Here is a 22,407-nt window from a genome sequence, read left to right on the forward strand (position 1 = left end):
TTTGTCCAACAGACATATCTTTGACACATGGCTGTCTGTCTGTCCCACTGAAGCCTTTGAACCCCATCCAATTCCTCAGAGTGTAAACCAACAAGTTCCAAGCAACTGAAGTCACATCGCAACAAATTGTATAAATAGAGGAGAGAGAAAAGAGTGAAATCAATTTGAGTCCCCTTGAAACATCCTCTTGAAGCGACCACACAATGGCGTGGTCACCTCCCCGGTCGGGGCCCTTAGTGGCCCTTGTGGCCCTCCTTTTCCTCGGTTTGACTTCCAGCATCCCATCTGGCCCAGCCTCTGATACCTGCGCCACCCTGGAGCAGAGCCGCTTCTTCGGGCTGTTCTCTTCGACCGCCAACCTGCCCTCCACACCGTGCTCCTGGACCCTGCAGAACCCAGACCCTCGCCGCTACACCGTCTACATGAAGATCACCAAGCCCACCGACTCCTGCCTGCCCCGCCAGGTCAAGACCTTCCAGTTCGACTCCTTCATCGAGACCTCTCGCACCTACCTGGGTATGGAGAGCTTTGATGAAGTCGTCCGATTGTGCGACGCTTCAACGTCTGTAACCTACCTGGAGTCCAGCAAGCAGTTCCTGCAGCTCCGTAAGGTGGCGCCAAGACACAACCTGGAGATTGTGGAGGGAGACAGCAATGGTGAGTTCAAGGCCGAGTTCCTGGTGGTGGGCAAGAGGAACCCCAGTATGCCAGCGTGTCAGAAGCTGTGCCAGTGGCTGGATAATTGTTTGTCCACCAGCACCCATCCCAACCCCTGTGGCATCATGAACACCCCTTGCCAGTGCTGGGAGACCCCTGTCAGGAAGCCAGGTGGCTGCTACCGTGGAGGCATCTACCAGGAGGAGTGCATCCCAACTCCCAGAGACACTGGACGTGACATTGTACGCGACGCCGAGATCATAAGTGAGTAGAGTTACCACCACCTAACCTGCTTATTGTGTAATGCTCAATGTCCACGACTGTTATTGTGTAATGCTCAATGTCCACGACTGTTTTTGTTATCCCATCCACTAGAGTCTAGACTATATCTCAGTCTGGCTGATTGGAGTCATGTTCCCTTGGAAGCACAGCCTCCCCATGCTGACCCCAACTAATCAACCCTACCTCAAACTACCTCACACACCCCTCCCCCTGTTAATGATCTAAATTCTAGAGGGAAAGAGAACGTGGGGTTCTGATGAAGATGTGCCCTTTGCTGCACCAGTATCATAAGGCATAAATGAAGGGTATTAAGAAGAGACTGTGTGGCTCCTTAAGGGCTAAGTGGTCAGATCGCTCCCACTGCAGACAGTGTAGTGCCAATTCGTTTTCATGGACTGCGGACAAGTTTGCTGGCTCTTTGCTGGGGGATTGAGGGATGCGAGAGGCACACACACAGTGTACACAAAGCCCTCACAGTTAGCTGGCACAGGAAATCGAAGCCAAGCACTTGCAGTAACCGTAGCAACGCACCAGCCTTGCACACCGTGCTTTCCATGGCGCTGGAAAGCAAACGTTCATTTCAAATGAAAACCTTTTATCTTGCATGGCTTCTCACAAAGAGCTGTCCTTGTGCATTTCTCCTCAGCTCCCTGACAGGCACAGTAATGACCAGCTTCCAGTTTTTACATCGAAATCCTTGAGAACACTACCTGAAAAACCATTTACATTCTTACTGAACTGTAGCAATTTCTATATCTCCATTTCTGAGCAGTAGGGCTTTTTAAGAAAGAGTTAAGCTCCATCCACATTTATATACCATTGTCTTTGGACTTGTGTATCATGCCATGTGCCTCTTCTTTCTCTCTCCTGCAGAGAGCTGGAGTGGATGGGGCCGTTGGTCTGAGTGCAGTATGGAGTGCGGGGGTGGAGTCCAGGTGCGCAGCCGAGCTTGTCATCCAGAGGATAGTGTGTGTGAAGGCGTGGTCGAAGAGGGGCGGGTCTGCAACCCTCATCCCTGCATTGGTGAGTCTACCTGTCAATCTAGCTGTCTGTTTGTTTTCTTGTAAGTCTGTAATGTCCAACCTACTGTCTGTCTTTGTGTTGATGTGTTTGGAAGCAGCTTGAGTTTCAGCTCACTAATCATCCTTTACCTCCACAGGTCAAGTGCGCGCCCGTAGCCAAGCCCTGGCTTCCATTGTTGGCCTGAAAAGAGAAAACGCTGATGTTCCTAGCACTGGAGTCGTGGCCCTTCAAACAGGTGAGACCCACATTCTGGGGATAAAGGATAACCGGTAGATAATTTGCTTGTTTGTGATGTATAGTGGTACGGCTGCCAGACCTTTAACGCTGACTCTTTGATCCTGACCTTTGTAGTGGACTCTGCTGCGGTTGCAGATGAGTGGTCCCCCTGGAGTGTGTGTTCAGTGAGCTGTGGAGAGGGCTGGCAGGCCCGCACCCGTTTCTGTGTTACCTCCTCCTACAGCACCCAATGCACCGGCCCCCTCCGCGAGAACCGCCCCTGCAACAACACCATGGTCTGCCCCGGTAAGTGGTGGCTCATTTACCAGGGCGTGTTTAGGGTGGTGTTTAGGGTGTCTGTGTGTATGTGTGTGTGTGTGTGTGTGTGTGTGTGTGTGTGTGTGTCTCTAGACAGGTTGCCAACTATGGTAAAGATCACAACTCCACCTAGTGGATAGCTCATGAAATTGTCCCCTCCCTGAACTCACAGTCAATACCCAAAGACCCTACAACTCAGTTACCTACGAATAATGCATATTCATTTTGAGGGCAAATAAACCATAACTGTAAAAATGTATGTTTGGTGACATGGTCTGAATTTTTCCTCTTGTTTTCAGTTGATGGAGCTTGGGACGAGTGGTCCCCATGGAGCCTGTGCTCGTCCACCTGCGGCCGTGGTTACCGTGACCGCACCCGCACCTGCAAGCAGCCCCAGAACGGAGGAGAACCCTGCAAGGGACCTATCAAACAGACCAAGTTCTGCAACATCGCAGTCTGCCCAGGTTAGCCTTATTACTTACTCATGATATATGCCACTTAGCTGACTCTTTTATCCAAAGCAACTTACAACAGTGAGTGCATACATTTAAGTATATGTGACCCTAGCCGGAATTGAACTCACAACCCTAACTCAGCCACACAGGACCACTTACTTACTCATCTTAATGAGCATATATTTGTCAATGGGTTAGCTTTGTCACTGACCCCTGTGGGAAGAACTCTGACTGACTAAGATACTTTCATTTTCAAGGCTTCTCTCTTTCCTCCTTCCTGACTTCCTACCCATTCTAACTCACATCTAAATCCTTTAGTAGTGGTGGTTATCATGGGGAGTAAAGTGTTGGTTTGGCATCACATCTGACGTATTGTATCTGCAGAACAAATGCCTGCAGGACTTAGTCATGGACTATACAGGCAGTGAGTCATACACTCCTCATGGTCATCCTCACCACACACACAGTTCTCTCTCTGGTGATACATACACACCGCCCACTGACAGTGAATGGTTAGTCCTCTTCTCTCTCACCTGAATATTTAGTCAATCTGGTACTTAGATGTTTTTGTAATTATAATAACAATGGCTTTTTATTTGCAATTCCATTGTTCACTTAGCACATAACTGATTTTCTGCCGCTCCTCAATACAACTGAGTTAATTAATTGAATGTGCCTGGCCATGTAGTTTCATACTGTGGACAGCAGGTGGCAACATGCACCACCAAGAGAAGACGGCTCGAAATGACTGTCATTACCTTGGGAAAATCAAATTTCTAACGCAAAAAACACATTTCACTTTTTGAGGACAATTCATCTTTAATAATCTTTTTGGCACTTAAAATATTGATTTGCCTTCTAAAAGAACAATTATAGAATAGCCAGACTCAAAAATGTCATTATCCTTTTTTGGTCTCTTTGCTATCCATTGATAATTATCATGATTAATTAAATTTCTGACACATTTTCTTGCCATTTGGAAGACTGTTATTTTATAAATGAAATTTATGAAATTCAAAGCTGACTTTTGTTTTTATTTCAAACTGTCTTTTCATGTATTTTCACCAGGTCAATTTTCCTCCTTGCCCACCCAAGAATAGACAAAGAGGACAGTTCTTAGAGCAGCATTAAAAGTAAAGTGTTGCGCTGTATCAAGTCCCCCATCCATTCCCATTAGAACAAAACACTAGACTTGGCAGTGAGAAAAAAGGCTCCTGCTCACCCATGTAGGCTGAAGGGATCACTTAATGAGGTGGAACTCTGGGAGCGATGGAATCTGATGTATTCCAAAAAATCTTAATTGGGCCTGCCTTCCTGTGTTGGGAAACATTGGCTGCATCTCAAATGGCACCCTATTCCCTATATGGTGCACTACTTTTGACCAGAGCCCATAGAATAGCTATAGGGCTCTGGTCAAAAGTAGTGCACTATGTAGGGAATAGGGTGCCAGTTGGGACGTATCCATTAGAAAAATAGGCCCATCATCTTTCTTCCCATACGACACATAGTAGTAGGCCTATGTTGACCTGCATTGAGCGAGCGGACATTTTTCTCCCTTTAAATACAGTACACTTGATGAGGCTTTCCAGCGACTGGAGGTTTTGTGTGTCGTTTGAGTATAGGCAATTGGTTGGGGAGGCATTTAGAGTTAGAGACACCTGCAGTGGTGCATGAAGGACAAACGAGAACAGAATTTGGGCCTTCACTACTACTCAGTCTCAAAGTAGAACATGTTAAAATGTTAATAGCATCTCTGTGCCATGATGATTACTGGCCCGAGGCTTGATGGTGTCCTAATTCTCCACCTCCCTCTCTGGTTCCCTCTAGTGGACGGTGCCTGGAATGAATGGTCCGGTTGGACCACCTGCTCTGCCTCTTGCTCCAATGGCACCAAGCAGAGGACACGTGAATGCAACGGACCATCCTACGGAGGCTCGGAGTGCCGTGGTGATTGGCGTGAGACCAACAACTGCTTCCTGAAAGATTGCCCAGGTAGATAGCTAGCACCACCAAGATTGGAATGGAGACCTCTTTTGTCATAATAAGTTGTCAAGTACCCAGTTCCAGGCATAGTCTATGGGTAAAAGGCCAGTATTGGGTATTGTGGCTATTGGTCAGTCTGTTGAAGGTCAGGGGATAACATTTGTTTTGTCTCTCTCTAGTTGACGGACGCTGGTTATCATGGAGCTCATGGGGAAGCTGCAGTAAGACCTGTGGGGGAGGAAGCAAGCAGAGACAGAGGATGTGTGAAGGACCTTACTTTGGTGGAGAGCCTTGCCCTGGAGACAGAGGGGAGCTGAGACGCTGCAACGAGAAAAGATGCCCAGGTCAGTGAGTCAAAACAAACATGGCTGACATGTGGGATGCAATACAATTCAGTGGTTCAACACAAAACAATAGTATTCAAATACAACTTGACCACAGAAAACCAAGCAATACTTTGATTCAATGCAACAAAATATGCAACCAAGTCTCCCTCTCTTCTCTTCAGAACCCCATGAGATCTGTCAGGAGGAGACCGATGGTGATGTTGTGTGGAAGAGAACCCCAGCAGGAGACATGGCTGCCGTGACCTGCCCTACAGATTCCACAGGTCAGTACATTAACACATGTAGCCCATTATTCTTATAAGACATACATGTACTTCACATGTTTAAGTAATGTTATCATCCCTGTGTATGATCATGCTGACCTCCAGTACTCTGTAATACACACAGGCTTGATCTTGCGCCGATGCACCCTTGGCGCTGTAGGCCTTGCTTATTGGGAGAACCCGACCTACATCAAGTGCATCTCCAAGAACTACCAGGACATTTCCACATTGGTAAGTTGACTATACCAGAAAGGAGTGTCTGGAGATCTTCCAACAAACCTGCTAGTTATGATCATCTATTGTTGGATCACACAAATAGTAGTCAATCCTTTCAACTCTGAAGATGTTGCCCTTAAAGTCATAACTACAAACCCTTAGAGATGGGGCTCATTACAATGATAGATACCTAATATGAAGACAGTTCAAAACACATCTCCACCACCTATGATTTCCCGGCAGTGTACTCAAGCTACAGTGTATCAGTACACTAGCTAGAGTATCAAACTGCTAATCAACCCAGAGCCCTCAAACTCAATTCTGGAACACAAAGCCAGTTCCACTGTATTTTTTAATTGTTCCCCTCTAATCAGGGACTGGTTAAGACCTGAGACACCAGGTGCTTGCAATTAAATATCAGGTAGAACAGAAAACCAGTAGGCCCCAGACCTCGTAGGGTAAGAGTTGAATACCCCTGACCTAGAGTGTGACCTCTCTACTTACCCTCCCTTCCTATAGGCCCAGGATGGTGTTGATAAGGCTAAGAAGGGCTTGATGACTGATGGGATTTCTGAGGTGATCTCCCGACTGAGGGCCACCTCTGATGAGGGGACCAAGTACAGTGGAGACCTGCTGTCCATCATGGATGTCCTCAGGAACACCACTGAGATCTACAAAGGAGCTGGATATAGCCTGAGCAATGCTGATGTGGAGGTCAGTCAGAAATACTGTGTTGCTTTTGAATTAAGCATTGAAAATAAAATTGCAATGTGTATTGTCACTCACACAGTGTAAGTTATTCATTTTGCCATGTGTATGCCCTAACACTCCTCCAGCAAAGTATGATTTGGCCTTTATTTGATCAAGTCTAATACTATCGCTCATATCTCCTCTTCTACAGAACTATGCACAGACAATCAGCAACTTACTGAAGGAGGAACATCATGACAAATGGGAGGAGGCACAGCTGGTGAGTGACAAGTTCTGACAGCAGAGTATTTATGAAATGCAACATATTTTTACGTGTTAGTGTTTGTGTGTATGACTGTGTAACTGAGAAAAAGAGTGGAGGAGAAGGTTTTTCTTCCTTTGTCAGGTTTTTGTAACTAAGTGTGAGTGGAGGAGAAAGTTTGGTCTGTGTTGATGTCAAGTTGTTGTAAGCGAATGGGGGGAAATAGTGGTAACTGGTGATACCTCATTATCACCCCAAAAACCCCATTCAGTTTCCTACCATGGAAGGAATAGACACCATAGTAAGAACAGGACACTCAGAGAAAGAATGGGCAAAAATGTGAGAATATTGATTAAGAAAGGAACAGGGCATGTGTCGTTTCAATCCACACCCCCTTGACTTCCCTCACACCCCCCCCCCCCCCCCCCCCCCATACTGAAGATAGTGTTAGGAGCATGTTTTTCAATCCATTAAGGATAGCACACCAGCATACTATCTGACTCATGTGTGTCTCACAGGGACCATTACATATAGGGATAAGTAGAAATCCATGTGACTCGTTTTTAGCATCTTGTGCTCTGAATCAGATGTGCCTCTCGAGAATTGTAAGGAAGCCTCTTGGCGTTTTTTATCATTTGTCATGACATTTTGCTATATGTTGATTTTGTTACTTGAAAACCCTGTTCAAGTTAACTATGGCCTCCAGCCTCATGGATAGGATTAGTCAGGTTGTTATTGTAATAGAGATTGTGTTCTCAATAACCTACCTGGTTAGATAAAGGTAATACATATATTAGTATGGAAAACTCATGTCACTAATAAAAAGGCCCCACATTCAGGGAATAACCATTTGCTTGTCAAATTGAAGATGAACTGATTACGAATTAGCAGTGTGTCAGTTAGGAGAGAGTTAACGCTCGGGGCAGAGAGAAAGAGCAAGGCAGGCAGGGAGAATCACAACGCCCACCCTCCAATCTGTGCGTCTCCATACCAACCCACAGACCATGGTCGTTGTAAAGAAGGGACACATATACAGACACTGTACAATATGTATTACACAGATATACACACACCTTTTCGCCCACATCGCTACAGTTCTGCGTCAGAGAGACGCAAGAGCCCTCCCTCCCATCCACAGAGAACAGAGAGAAAAAGAGGAGAGTGAATCAACAGCCTGCTGCCTGCTGCCCATATATGGCCCTCCGGAAGTTAGGAAGCTCCAATGTTGATGATAGTGCTTTTCACTGCTCAGGAACATTAGTATTGTGAAAGAATAAGATACAGTATGAAAGCCATTGCATATACAGTGCGGTATAAGGCCTATACATTCATTGTTCCTCTTTAAGCACAGCATAGATAAGCAATGCTATGAAAAACGAATAGTCTCCCAGCCGGCAAAACTGGCATTGTAATAATGACGCAATTTCAATCAGATAACAACAAGTTCTGGTTGTAAATGCGTTGTAATGACGTTAATTCAAACAACTTCAAACAATCCGTGGATGTTTAAGATTTTCCTTTATATAAATGTAACGTTATGGTCTCCCCTCCTTTCTTTCTTTCTTCTCTCTCCCTCCTTCCACCTATCTCTCCTCTAGATGGGCGCTAACGTCAAGGAGTTCTTGCAGCTCGTCGAGGACTTTGTGGACATGATCGGTATGCAGATGAAGGACTTCCAGGACATTTATGAAGTCACAGAGAATTTAGGTGAGCCCCAAATTGTCCCTGCCAGCAGCTCTCTGCTTTACCTTTATCCGGCCACAGAGTGCATCAATCTTAATCATGTCACTGAAGAGAATATCTAGATTAGCAGGGGAAAAAATGATCTGTTATCACTTTGACATTTTTGCAGGCCCGTTTGTAGCTATCCATCTTCTAGATAGCACAAAACCATAGCATCTGAAAAATGTCAAAAATCTCATCAAATCCAATTTTATTCGTCACATGCTTCGTAGACAACAGGTGTTGACTAACAGTTAAATGCTTACTTATGGGTCCTTTTCCAACAACACAGAGTTCAAGATAAGATGTTTTAAAATGTAAATAGTGACACAAGGAATAAATATACAGTGAATAACTAATAAAAATAAAGAGTAAAAATAACATGGCTACATAAAGGGAGTAGAAAATAACATGGCTATATACAGGGAGTACCAGTACCGAGTCGATGTGCTAGATGCAAATATAAACCCCATCCTGTATGTTACCAGTTACGTGGGAGGAAGCTAGAATCAGATTGGGTTTTACATAAGCTCTCAGAAAAGACACATACTTTCCAAACTGTAGAACTCACACGTATTTTTTCTCATTGCGACAGCAATTTCTTGCCATGTCGTTTTAGCAAAGGTGACATTCACAGTCCCAGTTCACACAGGATTCAGCAGCAACTCCTCCAGACAGTTAAAGACATGACACATGACGCATGAAGCCATAGCTGTCCTTGGTTCCTCTTGTTCAGAGTTCAATGAAATGATTCTTCACTTACCAGACCCTAAAGGAGTCGCAGTATCCTATACACACCATGTATTCCAGGGACACTCTTTGACACAACACCTTCCATCTCTTTTTCTCCTCTCCAGTGTTGAGCATCCATAAGCGCCCCACAGCCATGACCACTGACTTCACCTTCCCAGTGAAAGGATGGAGAGGCATGATGGACTGGGTCAGGACCTCAGAGGAGAAGATCACTGTCTCCCGCGACGCTCTGTCCATCGACCAGTCTGGTGAGAATGGCATACTGTATTTAAATAGTGTACATTCACAACCACTGATGCATACATTGTACAAATAGTCTACAGATACACATGTATGTATGTATTTGTATAAAGAAACCGATAGAAGACAGTAAAACAAACAATTCTAGGAAGTCTCAAAACACCTTGAAGCTCTCGTCTGTTCTTGTTGACAGCCACTATTTTCTTCTCTACTTGTGAATAATAATAATAATTGTGTGTTTTGTCTGTTACAGAGGGTACCACTGCATTTGTGACCGGGATCGTTCTATACAGAAACCTCAGCTCTATCCTGTCCTTCCAAAGGTAAGACTTTCCTACTGAATGACTCATACTCTATACTAGTACACTTTTACAGTGCCCTCTTGATACACTTTGGGGAAGGTAGACTTTCCTCCATTGAAACCCAGCAGGCACGGGACTGATTTACAGGCATATGGTTACTCACTGTACAAATCCCATTAAAACCATTTTAGCATTCCACTGAAGTATTCACCGTTGATTGCCAAGGAATCACGTCAAATACTGGAAATACTCCAACAGTACATTACCAATACTGTGCTTTTGTTTGACCAAATGTCCTGTCTCTTCTCTCCTCAGTAACAGCAGCGTACTCAACTCTAAGGTAGTCACGGTTATGGTCAAGCCCACCCCAGGTCTGCTGTCCACCCCAGTGGAAATCGAGTTCCCCCACCTCCATAATGTAAGTTCCCATTGGATACCCACCTAATGGCCCTTTAGAACTACAAATCCCTTATGGGTATTGTATTTTTTTTTAAACAAGCATCTATACAGTACATTAAGTCGCATTAATAAACCTGCGTCATTATGGTAATGAGGAGTGGCCATTTTTAGTCCAGTAGGTGAGGTTAGCGTGAAAGAAACGTTGGATGGTGTTTAGCGCCATGCTGTTGCATCTCACACATATGGTTATAGATGGAGGAATCCAATTGTACATCCCACGCATTTAATTTTTCTTAGATCCTTACCCCGCCTTTTCTATTTTTCCAGGACACCATCAATGAAACTTGCATCTCCTGGGATGAGCGTGAAACGTAAGTGGTGACTAATGTTGTTTACATCCCATTTGTGTATTTACATTCATAAATGTCCACATTTTCATAATTCTGTCAACCCAGTTGGTGATAGTTGATTATTCCTGAAAGCTCAAAGATCCATTCACTCCTGCTTCTATCACTTTATATGAGCATTCACCCTTTAGCTATATAAGTCACTGTGATGCAGTAGTGTTGCATCTCTTGTGATGTCAATCATCTGGACAAGCAGGGACAAAGCATCAATAGACCATGTTGACATGACCCATCTCTCTGGGCTTTAGGGGTAGCAGCCGCTCTTATCCTCAGAGTCCCCTGTGACACCTTTCACTGATCAACAAGTCATCTGGATCCATTCATACCACACTAACTAGACAGGGACACAACACAGAGGCAACATTGATGTAAAGTTTAATTCTGAGTATAGCTAATCATCCAAAGACAATGGCAACTCTTCTTCTCCCATCTCTCCCGTGTCTATTTTGTCATTTTAGAGGTTAATAGAGGTTAACAGGAAGTGACACATTGACTTTTTAAAAGATGTTTAGATGTATTTTAATGCATCATGAATACCCCCCGCAATTCCACTTATTCCCAGCCCTGTATCTATCACCGTGGGGCTTAGGGTGGATCCTAAATGGCACCTTATTCCCTATATAGCGCACTACTTTTGACCAGAGCCCAATAGGGACTATAGGGAATAGGTTGCCATTTAGATTTGTACACTTGTGGAGCTCAGATAAGCACAGCAATGCATTCAGCTGAGGCCCCATCCACATCCACATCCCTTCCCTTCCCACCTGAGAAAAGCAGCCCAAGTCAAAAGAGTGAAGAAAAAAAGAGGAAGAGGAGAAAATGTAATTAACTCATACACTTTCAGAAGGGACGGGGGTAGGAGAAGGGAGGGGGTACATGCCTCCAGCCAAATTAGATTCATTTTAGACAGCGGATGTGATTAATGCCTAGATGGAGGGAGGAGAGGGGGAAATGGTAGAGAGGGAGAGAGGGAGAAGCCCTGGATCAGAGTTTGGGTCAATGTTTATTTTGTGGAGCAGCACTTGCTTGGTTTTGAGGCAGGCTCACTGGGGAAATGCCATTATTCAAGATGTCCATCCATGCCCAACTGTCTATGCTATGCTACAGACACACAGAAGGAACAATGCCTAGTCTACCCTCCACTTCACCTCACAATTTCTAACCCATCTGGGCGATCTGAGAAATCTAACAGGCAAGCAGGCATTAAACTGTCCTGGCAGCAAAGCAAAGTCTCCTCTCCCAATTGACTTTCCTGTTGACTGCAGTGACTACTGCTATTTCCTCATAGTCTCCCTATGATGCTTGAGAGTGTGTGGACTCATGTCTGGGTAGGAGGGCTGGCTGGTGGTGGTGCTCTATTTTAACAGGATCACAGCCTTTCGCTCAGGCAGGCTCACCAGTTTGTGCCCAGGGCCATGGTTCAACACCTCACACCCATTCTCACTCCCTTCTCTCCTCCTGACACTCACATCATGTGAAACACTGCAAGGCGGCAGCATCTGCTGCTGCACAGTGCAGCCAGATAACTTTACCCCCATGTGTCATAATAGGGACTGTGTCACAGAACTAAATGTAGGAAAAGGGATTGTTGCTGTCTGAGATTGTTTATTACAATGTATTTTAGTCATTGATGACAAGACTTTGCCCTTTGTCTCAATACCTAAAACTGGATATTCTGGGATGAAAATCCATAGTGGCCATCTTAACTGAGAGTTAAAATGATACACAGTAGATATTCAAAAGGTTTAGAGAAGATCCTATGGCAGTCATAGAGGTCATGCAGTGAAGCGATTCCCATGCCCACACCATAAAGCCATGCATGATTTAGCAGAAGGGCACCAGTGAAATCCATTCTCCTCCACTGAAACCCCTCATATTTCTTATTTTACTCATACATTTGAGAAAGTCCGCAAGAAAAAATGGATTCTACTGCTGCTTGGAAAAGATGGTCAAGAATATAAATTAGACAGATTCTTTTTTATGTTTTTGGTATAGTATTAGGGACAATAAAGTGTTCATCCCATAGCAGGGTCATCATTTCAGGTGTAAGAACTACAATTACAGAATGAGTCCTAGTCACTCATAGTCATTATAACAAAACAGTTTCTCTTGTGAAAGCAACAGGTTTATTCTTATATAATTTACAGTGTAATAAGAATGTATCACATATCATATCAATCCCATTTCAGAAATATGAATTCATCTACATTTCAAATTACCATGCAAAACTGCAAATATTCCCACCATATTTTATGTGGTCTTTTTATAGACTAGGCTACAATGAATCTTTTTGGATAGAGAGGTTGATTTGAGGCATTTCTCAGATAAATGTTTCCTCTCTCATAACCCGCTGTTCCCATTCACTCTCGCCCTGTGCAGTTCTTCGCTGCTTGGATCTTGGTCTGCGCGTAGCTGCAGAGCGGTCGGGGTAGATTCATTCAGAACCAAATGCGTGTGTGACAGGCTCTCCACCTTCGCCATTTTAGCGCGGATAAACCCTGATATGGTAAGTGTTGCCTTTATTTACCTTGTGTTTCTTTAATGTTAACGTTCGTTATGTGTGTGTGATGGAATAATTAAATGTAAACGTAGGCGTTGTTTTTCGAATGGCTCTGTTTCGCGCTGCCACCCTCCCCTTCTTTGTCTCTGTGCAGGTGCCATTGACCATAGATAGGTTTGATAGACTGGTGATTTTAATGATCAGATAAATAACTGTGCAACAAACATGGCGACATTCGATACATATGGAATGCCATTTCTATCAAAATAACGGTCGACAAATGGTAGGCTAATAATAGGCCTAATCGTTACATTTGAAAGATGGTTTTCAATTAGACTTATTTTCTTATTCAAATATGTGCAAATAACATTCCCGTGTGTGCATTAATAATCGGAGGCAATTCTGTGTAATTCTTATCAATTGAATGAAATAGATAAATGAATGTTTAAAAACATAAAGCTAAATATTTTCATTGTAACCTACAAATAGAGTGAATAGCTACAAGCGTCACCTGGAAAATCACATCAGAATTTGTTCGACATATCAGAAATGTGTCTACATTTGTTCTTTAAATCTATTTTTTTTATCAAGATTATTAATTCATGCATTTTAGTTATTCAAATTCATAGGGGGTTGCATTGTATAGTTTTCACAGCATGCATTGACTTGGTGTAACATATACTTTGATTAGGGTATTCATTCTATCAATGAGCAAAGAGCTCTACTGCGCAAAGGCAATGTGTAATTGACCACAGTTTGGATTGTGCCTCCATTGCAGTTCACTCTCTAGTTGCCCTGGTAACGACTTCTGCGGCGCAAACTTGGTCTGTGTGATTTTTTGTAACCCCCCCCCCACGAACAAAACCAGACTTTCAATCAACAGATGGGTCAGGCTATTACAATTCAGAGAAATGCATGTTTGTCTCAGATCGGTTTAATTGCGCATATGATTACCTTCCATTCCACTGCAAAGATCAGATACTAACCTGTAGTGGGCCCAGCAGAATAGATATACAGCATGTCTAAGCCTATACAAATGCACAGTCAGTCAGTATGCTTGGACTGCATGATTCAATTGCATCCAGCAAAAGATGCTGCCAATCTGAAAATAAGAGATGCAATCTGGGCTTTGTTTGTCTCGAGACCTGTTGTCATCGATTTGATTTGTCTGTTGCTGGTCTGGAAAAGAGAAAGGCAGCTACAGCGCCCCCTGTGTTTGTGAGAAGACAACAAAAGCAGCCACCCCTACTCCCCTATAGTCGACGGCCAGCTACGCCAATCATTTAGTCTGCCAATACTTCTGAATCCTCTATTACACCCCCCCCATCATCTTCCCTCCCAACCCACCCCTATGGGTCGCATCAAGTCTCTCTGAAAAATGCCAAAGACGCTGGCCAATGAGAGGCAGATGTCTAGTTGTGCATTGATGGTTCCACCCGCCCTACCATCCTTTGATGTGTGCCGTAGACATTTTCAGAGGAGAGGAGAGAAGAGGAGAGCCAGACACTGCAGTTTTTCAGCTCTCATTTGATAAGGTCTGCTTCCTGGACCCTGCACCAATGAGAACGTGTCTTGGACACATGATCAAAGAGGCAGAAGTGGCCCACCTAGTTAGTCAGTGAAGATAACCTTGACCAATGGACCCCAATTAGAGCGATGCGCACTGGGTAATCAATCCCTATCACAAATGAAAATGCACACTTAATAGGCACCATAAAGGACTTTTTTTTCTCCGTCCTGATTTTAGGTTTAGGAGAAAATGGGAACATTGGGATTCCTTCAAGGGCAAAAGCAAGACATGGCTCATATTTAGGTCAAACTCACAGGATGAATTACAGTTTCACTCAGTAGCCAATAGCGAAAGGCAGCATCAACCCAGATATACAGATAGATAGGGAGGGAGACAGTGAAGCTAGCATATTGCTGCCACAGTTATTTTTCTCCCTGGCATTAGCAAAAGGTGGAAGCAAAAGGCAGTTCAGCTCACCCCTCCGCTATCTGCCATCTGGTTTGGGAGTCTCTGATGTAGTTGGATTGATTTCTAAACAAATTTGCTGTGCTAATTTAGTATTTGGCTGCCGTAGGCCCTGGTTTGCCAGCTGTGCTGTGATATGAGGTACGTCCACGCAGAGAGCAGATAGCGATAGAGACAGCCCTCCAAGGCACCGCCTTCATCCCCATTTTACCCTCTCAGACATTATCTGCAATGCCAAAGCAATGTGGCTCTTTGTATTTCCTATGCTACAGACACAACATTTTATGGGTTTATCATAAAAATCCAATGGAGGGCGTAGCCAATTTCATTTTCCTTGCACTTCCTTGCAATTTCATTTTCCTTGCACAGGTTTATCACATTTGAAGCATCGTTCTACTTTTTTTTTCTTCTTCAGCATTTAGCTCACTCCTTAGCCTTTTTTCACCTCTTTATAAGTGCCACAATTCCTAACCCCTATCAAAATGCCTAATTAGACTCTTCGCCTATGAAGGCTTCCACCTTGGGCGCCTGAACATGATTCGACCGCGTCTCATTTGCACCACGGTGATGCAGATTCATCTATGGTGTTAAATTAACTCAACCCCCACAAAATCTATCAAAGCATGTGGACGAAGCCCCAGCCAATTAGCCCCAGCCAATTAGCCCCAGCCAATTTGCTGGTGGGAGCGGGTGGGGGGTACTGGGTCCCTCTCATCACTGTTGGTGCCCTCGTGGCCCCACAGGTGAGTCAGCAGCAGGGCTAATAGGGGTGCGACATCCTCTCCCGTGTGCCCGCCGCTAAGGGTTCAGCGTGCCAGGCCTATCTGAGACACAGGCGGGCACTTCCACTGGCACTAGCAGGGCACTAAGCTGCTGTCAGAGGCGTGGGAGGGCAGGGGGTGGCAGATTAATGCACAGGTGATAACAGCCCACCTATCCACTCCTGCAGGGAGGGGTAATATGACACTAGGCACACACACAGACACAGTAAAAATCCCCTCATAGACAGGCACAACGGCATATAAATCTATGCAGATATCAGCTTGTAAGGATGGCTGGTGATACGTAGAAGATTACCACTGCAGCTATAGCCACCACTGTGGCACCACAATGGCAGGAGAAAATAACAGCAAGCCACCACGCTGAAACGCCTGGGATATTTCTCTCTCTCTCTCTCTCTCTCTCTCTCTCTCTCTCTCTCTCTCTCTCTCTCTCTCTCTCTCTCTCTCTCTCTCTCTCTCTCTCTCTCTCTCTCTCTCTCTCTCTCTCTCTCTCTCTCTCTCTCTCTCTCTCTCTCTCTCTCTCTCTCTCTCTCTCTCTTACCCTCTGCTCAGTAGCGGGATATATATGTTCTGAATCCTCCATGCCTCATTTGCTGGTTCAAAAGCTCAATGGGAAAACGCAGTGACCTCGGCCAAGTCTTTGGCTCACCGCTCCATCTTTCTGACACGTTCACCTTGGGGTCACCTTGCCTTAGCCGTGGCCTAATTGTGCCATTCAGCCGTCTGCTGTTCCAGATAGTGCAGCAGAGAGCAGACTCACTGCCAGTGTTTGTGTGTGTTTTCATGCGTTAGCCTTTTTCGTGTGTGTTTGCTGGTGTGCAGCATAGTAAGGGAATGTGTTGTCGTGTCTTGTCTCCTCTACAGAACATGGATAAGAATCTGCTTCCCTCTGTGACGCTCATCGTAGGCTGTGGGGTCTCCTCTCTCACCCTTCTGCTCCTCATCATCATCTATGTCTCCGTCTGGAAGTAAGTGCCCCCTGGAAGCAAAACCACCTTTAGAAATGTCAGTAGTATCATATTTCTTTGTGTGCGCAACACGCTTTGTCTTCCCCCCATTCTCACACTCTCCTTTTCGTCCTCCAGGTATATCCGCTCGGAGCGCTCAGTGATCCTCATCAACTTCTGCCTCTCCATTATCTGCTCCAATGCCCTCATTCTGGTTGGACAAACCCAGGCTCGCAACAAGGTAGGGCACAATTCTAACCAATCCCCACTCTCCTTTTTCTTCTTCTCTATGGCTTTGACTGCTTTGAGGCCTTGAAGATTAACCGCACCACTGACACCATTTTTCTCTCACTCTCTTTCTCTCTTTCCCTCCTTCCTTCAGGTGGTGTGTGGAATGGTGGCCGCCCTCCTTCACTTCTTCTTCCTCTCATCTTTCTGCTGGGTGCTGACGGAAGCATGGCAGTCCTACATGGCTGTCACGGGCCGCCTGCGCAACCGCATCATCCGCAAGCGTTTCCTCTGCTTGGGCTGGGGTACGTACCCTAATAAATGGCTTTCTGTCTGTCACTGCGTCTGTATTTCTGTCCATAGAAATATAATAACTAGAGTGGGCATCCCCATTCAAAGTGTAAATAAAGTAATCATTTGTTTATGACTCTGTCACTGTGTCTATGTATCTGTCTTTCCTCTTCCAGACTTCACCTAATTCCAACCATCTTTCCAACCATGTTTTCCTGTATTTCTGCCATTTATTTCTCATTCAATCCTAACTCTGTTCGTTCTCTCTCCCTCTCTCTTATAGGACTCCCTGCTCTGGTGGTGGCTGTGTCTGTTGGATTTACCAAGGCTAAAGGATATGGCACCGTCAACTAGTAAGTTGAACCTAAATCTGTCTCTTCCTCCCCACCTCTCTCTCTCTTTCTTCCCCCCTCTCTCTTTCTCTCTAACTCCCTTTCTCCAGCTTATGTAATAATTGCTCTTGTTCTGTCTGTTCCCTGTAGCTGCTGGCTCTCGCTGGAGGGTGGACTCCTCTACTCGTTCGTTGGACCCGCTGCTGCTGTTGTTCTGGTATGTATCCATGTATATCTACAATTATTTTAAAATACATAAAAATACTTATTAATGAATGCTTTACCATACATTATCTTATGACATATAGTAGTTAAACCAATTGCTAATCATTGCTAACCATATTGTTTAGCATTGTTAAACCCATTGCTCACTACAATTGTCTTACTCATCGTGTCTTTAACTTCTTTTGAACAGGTGAACATGGTAATTGGTATCCTGGTCTTCAACAAACTGGTGTCCAAGGACGGCATCACTGATGTCAAACTGAAGGAGCGAGCGGGAGCGTCACTGTGGAGCTCCTGTGTGATTCTGCCCCTGCTGGCCCTCACCTGGATGTCCGCTGTCCTGGCCATGACCGACCGCCGCTCCGCTCTCTTCCAGATCCTCTTCGCTGTCTTTGACTCCCTAGAAGGGTTCATAATCGTCATGGTGCACTGCATCCTGCGTAGAGAGGTAAGCACAATGTTTTCAAGTTGAAAGTTATTTTCCTATGTTTTTGTTTGTATTGAAGGGTGTTTCAGAATGTAGCTGACTGTTTGGTCATTTCGCCACCATTCTAATAGGTCCAAGAGGCAGTGAAATGCAGAGTAGTTGACCGTAAGGACGATGGCAATGGAGATTCTGGCAGTTCCCTCCAAAATAGCCACCACACCCAGCTCATGGTGAGTGTCTTTGGTTATGCTTATAGTGTCTTGAATGAAATCGTTATGAATTAATGAATGAATCTTGTGTTTTCAATGTAAATCAGTACTAATTAAACCATCACTTTGTATTTTGTTTTACAGTCTGATTTCGAGAAGGATGCTGACTCCAACAGACCTGGTGAGCCTCTTTCCTTTCATTACTCTCCTAACCATTTTTCTATTCACTTACTTAAATGCCCTTTCATTCCTGGAGGGCATTTATTTGTCAATTTAGAATGAAGATATTTTAGAGGCATGTTGCTACTTAAGGAAAACATTTCAGCAAATCTATTATTTACATTTGACCATCCTTTCAATCAATGTGAATCAACAGACATGCCCAGCATGATTGTACTGTAAGTGCACTCTCTTACCTATTTGCCCCCACCCCTCCTCTCTATTCTAGGTGGTATGAGCTCCTCCTGTGAGGAGAAGATGCCCCTCCCACCTCAGCTGCCTCTCCCCATGAGCTCCAACTTCCACACCCTGCCCTCCCACACCACCAAGGCCCACATGCAGGCCGTGCCCGAGTACTCCAGCCACACCCTCACCCTGAAGAGGGAGAAGAGTCGGCTGCAGGGCGGCATGGACCCGTCCTCCTGCGGGAAACCCGTCTACGTGCGCGACGGCGAGCTCTTCCAGCAGCTGGATGCCGACCTGGCACGTGGCCAGGCGGAGGGAAGCTGCCCCGACGGTAGCAGCTACTTGCTCCTGCCCAACACCACCTCCACCCTTCGCAAGGCCAAAGAGGACCTGTCCAAGTACAACATCAGTGTGGAGAAGCTTCCACAGACCAGGCTGGTTCATCTCAGCGGGCCCTTCGCTGAGCCCCAGGCCGCCTTCGGACTCAAGACGCTACCGTCTGACCGGGTCAGCGTATCCTACTCGGAGAGGGACTCTCCCGTCCAGAACATACACAACATGTCCAGCGAGTCTCACATCACCCACAGCAGCCTAGGAGACACCTTCGACTCCATGAACTCCATGATGTCCAAGAGCGAGACCATCTCCACACTGTCCATGAGCTCCTTGGAGAGACAGAAGTCCCGTTATGCTGAATTAGATTTCGAGGTATGTATCTGTATGTAACCAAGACAATGTTGTTATATAACAAATACTTTATTATCATGTTAATATAACATCTGTAAACTTGTAAAAAACATGTAATAACTTCAAAGAGCTAAATGTAAGCAATCTCAAGTGCATATTTGTATATTAACCAATAATCTGGATAGAATTAATCAGTAGGAAATTAAATGTGTCTAAAATGGGGTTATTTTGTGCCATTTGCTGACCTACTATTCTTATTCCCATGTGTCCTGTAGAAGATAATGCACACAAGGAAACGTCACCAAAACATGTTCCAGGACCTCAACAGGAAATTACATCACGCTGAGAAACAAGACAGAGAGTCCCCTGCTTCAGACAGCAAGGTAAATAATCCTATAGAAATCTATTTTACAGTGTACCTACAGATTCACATACAGTTATTAGTATTTTTATTTAAGATAAATACATCAGAAAAGAAATGGGTAGTCGCTAGGCTAGACAACATTAACAAATAGAGAATGAGAGAGACCATTCCAAGCCATGAAACATCTTTAATCAGATTCGTCATGCAGACATGCTGAGTCTTTATTTACATAAAAGTATTGTTCTGGAAGAAAACTTGACCTCAGCAAACCATATTGACCTCAGCTATCATTGAAATAGCATTAATAGTCTTTTAAGATCAGTTAAATAATTATGTTTTCTTTTATTCTTCCTAACAGTCTGTGAGATGGAGTGTGTCCTCTGGAGGAAGTGACAAAACTAACCACAGCGTGAGTCCTATTACCCATATTGGTCTAACTGACTTAATACGCCTTTTAAGGCATTTTAAATAGGGCATACTCAGCATTGCAATGCACTAGCCCCCCAGTATTAGAGGAACAGTTCGTCCACATTACACAATTACATCATTATTTTTAAGTTATCTTAAAGGTAGTTAATGACTAGTCGATTGACAGTTGATTGATTAAACAAGGAATACTACAATAACTGACCCTTGGTCTGCCTATCAACCAGATTCACAATTTTCATTACAATATAGGTCCAGCTTTATTGCATTGAATGTATCGAATCCAATGTGGGTCTATTGATGATACCAATACTCATGGCCTTCCTCTTTTCACCTTATCAGGACAAGCAGCAGCCACAGGTGGAGAGACCATGGGAGGGGATCCAGAGGACCCAGCACTCTCCCCCCGCCTGGGTGCGGAAGGACCTGGAGCCCCTGGCCGCGTCACCCCTGCATATGCAGCAGGTGGAGTGGGAGAAGGCTGGAGCCACCATCCCAATGGTCAGCCAAGATATCATCGACCTGCAGACGGAGGTCTGAGAGGAGGAGCCTGAGATTGTTCCTTATAGTTCAACCTTGGTCACCTATTCTATTGGTTGGAGGAAAAGAAGAGCCATGGATCCACATGGATAGAGTAGAGGAAGCCAAGAACAAACGAGTGAAGAGAGGAGGGGGAAGAGATAGCTGAGAGAGTGTTGAACCCAGAATCCATGTCTTCAAACCCTCAGAAAGAGAAGGATGGAGAGATGGAAGAAGGAAGGCTATTGTGTTGTGCTGTAGGGATTTTGTTTTCCAGCAAGGACTTGATAATGAGCAACACTAGAGAAGCACTGTGATACTGACTGGCGGTTAATGTCAGTTAGTGACGGATGGTTCCAAGGACTGGTTCTGGTTCTGTTCGCGGTCCGACCACTGAGAGGTTTCTTACCGACTGGGCTCAGGAGAGGTGTGGTCAACATGGTTAACATGCAGTCAACATGCCCCTTTGACTCGTTTTAAAACGGTGGGTCTCACTTTACCCGGGAGCTCCAACCAAAACTAACATTTTTACGCTTGTGTTTGCGGCCAAGGCATCTTCCAAGTTAGCTAGGACAAGGCAAGAGGAGCAGACTGGACTCCCTTCAGACTTGGGGTCTGACTCAATGCTGTGGTTTATCAATCAAGGCTTGATCATGCTAACAGAGCTGAGCATTATTATTGTTATTATTATTATTATTATTATTATCATTATCATGTTATTATTATGATTATTATTATGATTATTACATGTATTATGTTTTATTGTTTTAGCATCGATTTGAGTTATCATCTTAATATCTGTGAATTTACAGTTTTTTGCACTGTACTCAATATATCATTAGGCTCAAATATTTGGAAACCCAAAAGGACTGCAAAGCATTGGGACAGTCAGCGTGGTGGTGGGAACCCAACCCTGGTTCTGCCAGCATTCTGCCTCCGCAGCACATGACAGGCACCTGGAAGAACATCAAGCTCTTTTACAGGAAGAGCAGTACATTCTGGGAACTGCTGGGCGGCATCATCAGGAAATGGTGGACAAAGACCATTAGATTCCCACCACTCCTCAGCTGGTGGCAGAATGCAGGCTCCTCCGGTTCATAATAAACAAGAGCCCCACCATTAGATCTCGTTTCCATCCTGCTACACATGCAGGCTTGCAGAAAGAACTCTAGACCCCAGGACTATAAGCTGAGGCACTTGCCAACGACATGACTTCACTTCCGCAGTGCCAGCTACTAAAGACTTCAACACAACATCCTTGTGTTTTAAAACCATCAGTGTGAAACTAGTACAATATGATGGGCGCTTGATGCTCAAGCAGGACTGATATCAGGATTATAAGGCAGATTTTTCTTAAGATGTTTCAATACTCTTTTATAACGTGTTCCTCATATTTACAGAGCATATAGATACTTTATTGTATAACAAATCTGTATTAGTATTGTGTTCTGAGTGAAAGCGTAAGACTACAAATTATTTGGAGGTCTATGATTGGTAGATTATTGTAATTCTAAAAAACAGATGTTATATAGAATTAATAATAGCCTATAAGAAT

At 44.6% G+C, this 22,407-nt stretch overlaps 1 protein-coding gene across 1 annotated transcript; it reads left to right on the top strand.

Annotated features, from left to right (window-relative positions):
- Window positions 1-203: 203 nt before the first annotated feature.
- On the top strand, window positions 204-20,977 carry LOC311131930 (adhesion G protein-coupled receptor B1-like; the record flags this gene model as incomplete). Its single annotated transcript, XM_084165038.1, has 29 exons — window positions 204-921; window positions 1,813-1,962; window positions 2,099-2,197; window positions 2,314-2,484; window positions 2,796-2,960; window positions 4,779-4,943; window positions 5,114-5,278; window positions 5,443-5,544; window positions 5,669-5,775; window positions 6,280-6,474; window positions 6,662-6,730; window positions 8,311-8,419; window positions 9,292-9,435; window positions 9,681-9,750; window positions 10,045-10,147; window positions 10,456-10,499; window positions 12,915-13,041; window positions 16,657-16,760; window positions 16,878-16,980; window positions 17,122-17,272; window positions 17,542-17,611; window positions 17,741-17,807; window positions 18,006-18,263; window positions 18,374-18,472; window positions 18,596-18,632; window positions 18,900-19,564; window positions 19,819-19,926; window positions 20,266-20,316; window positions 20,676-20,977. The coding sequence occupies 29 exons, from the start codon at window positions 204-206 to the stop codon at window positions 20,871-20,873; spliced, it is 4,614 nt and encodes a 1,537-aa protein (XP_084021164.1). The 3' UTR covers window positions 20,874-20,977.
- Window positions 20,978-22,407: the final 1,430 nt, after the last annotated feature.

This window comes from Coregonus lavaretus (genome assembly GCF_964263955.1).
Source record: "Coregonus lavaretus genome assembly, chromosome: 7".
Classification (NCBI taxonomy): domain Eukaryota; kingdom Metazoa; phylum Chordata; class Actinopteri; order Salmoniformes; family Salmonidae; genus Coregonus; species Coregonus lavaretus.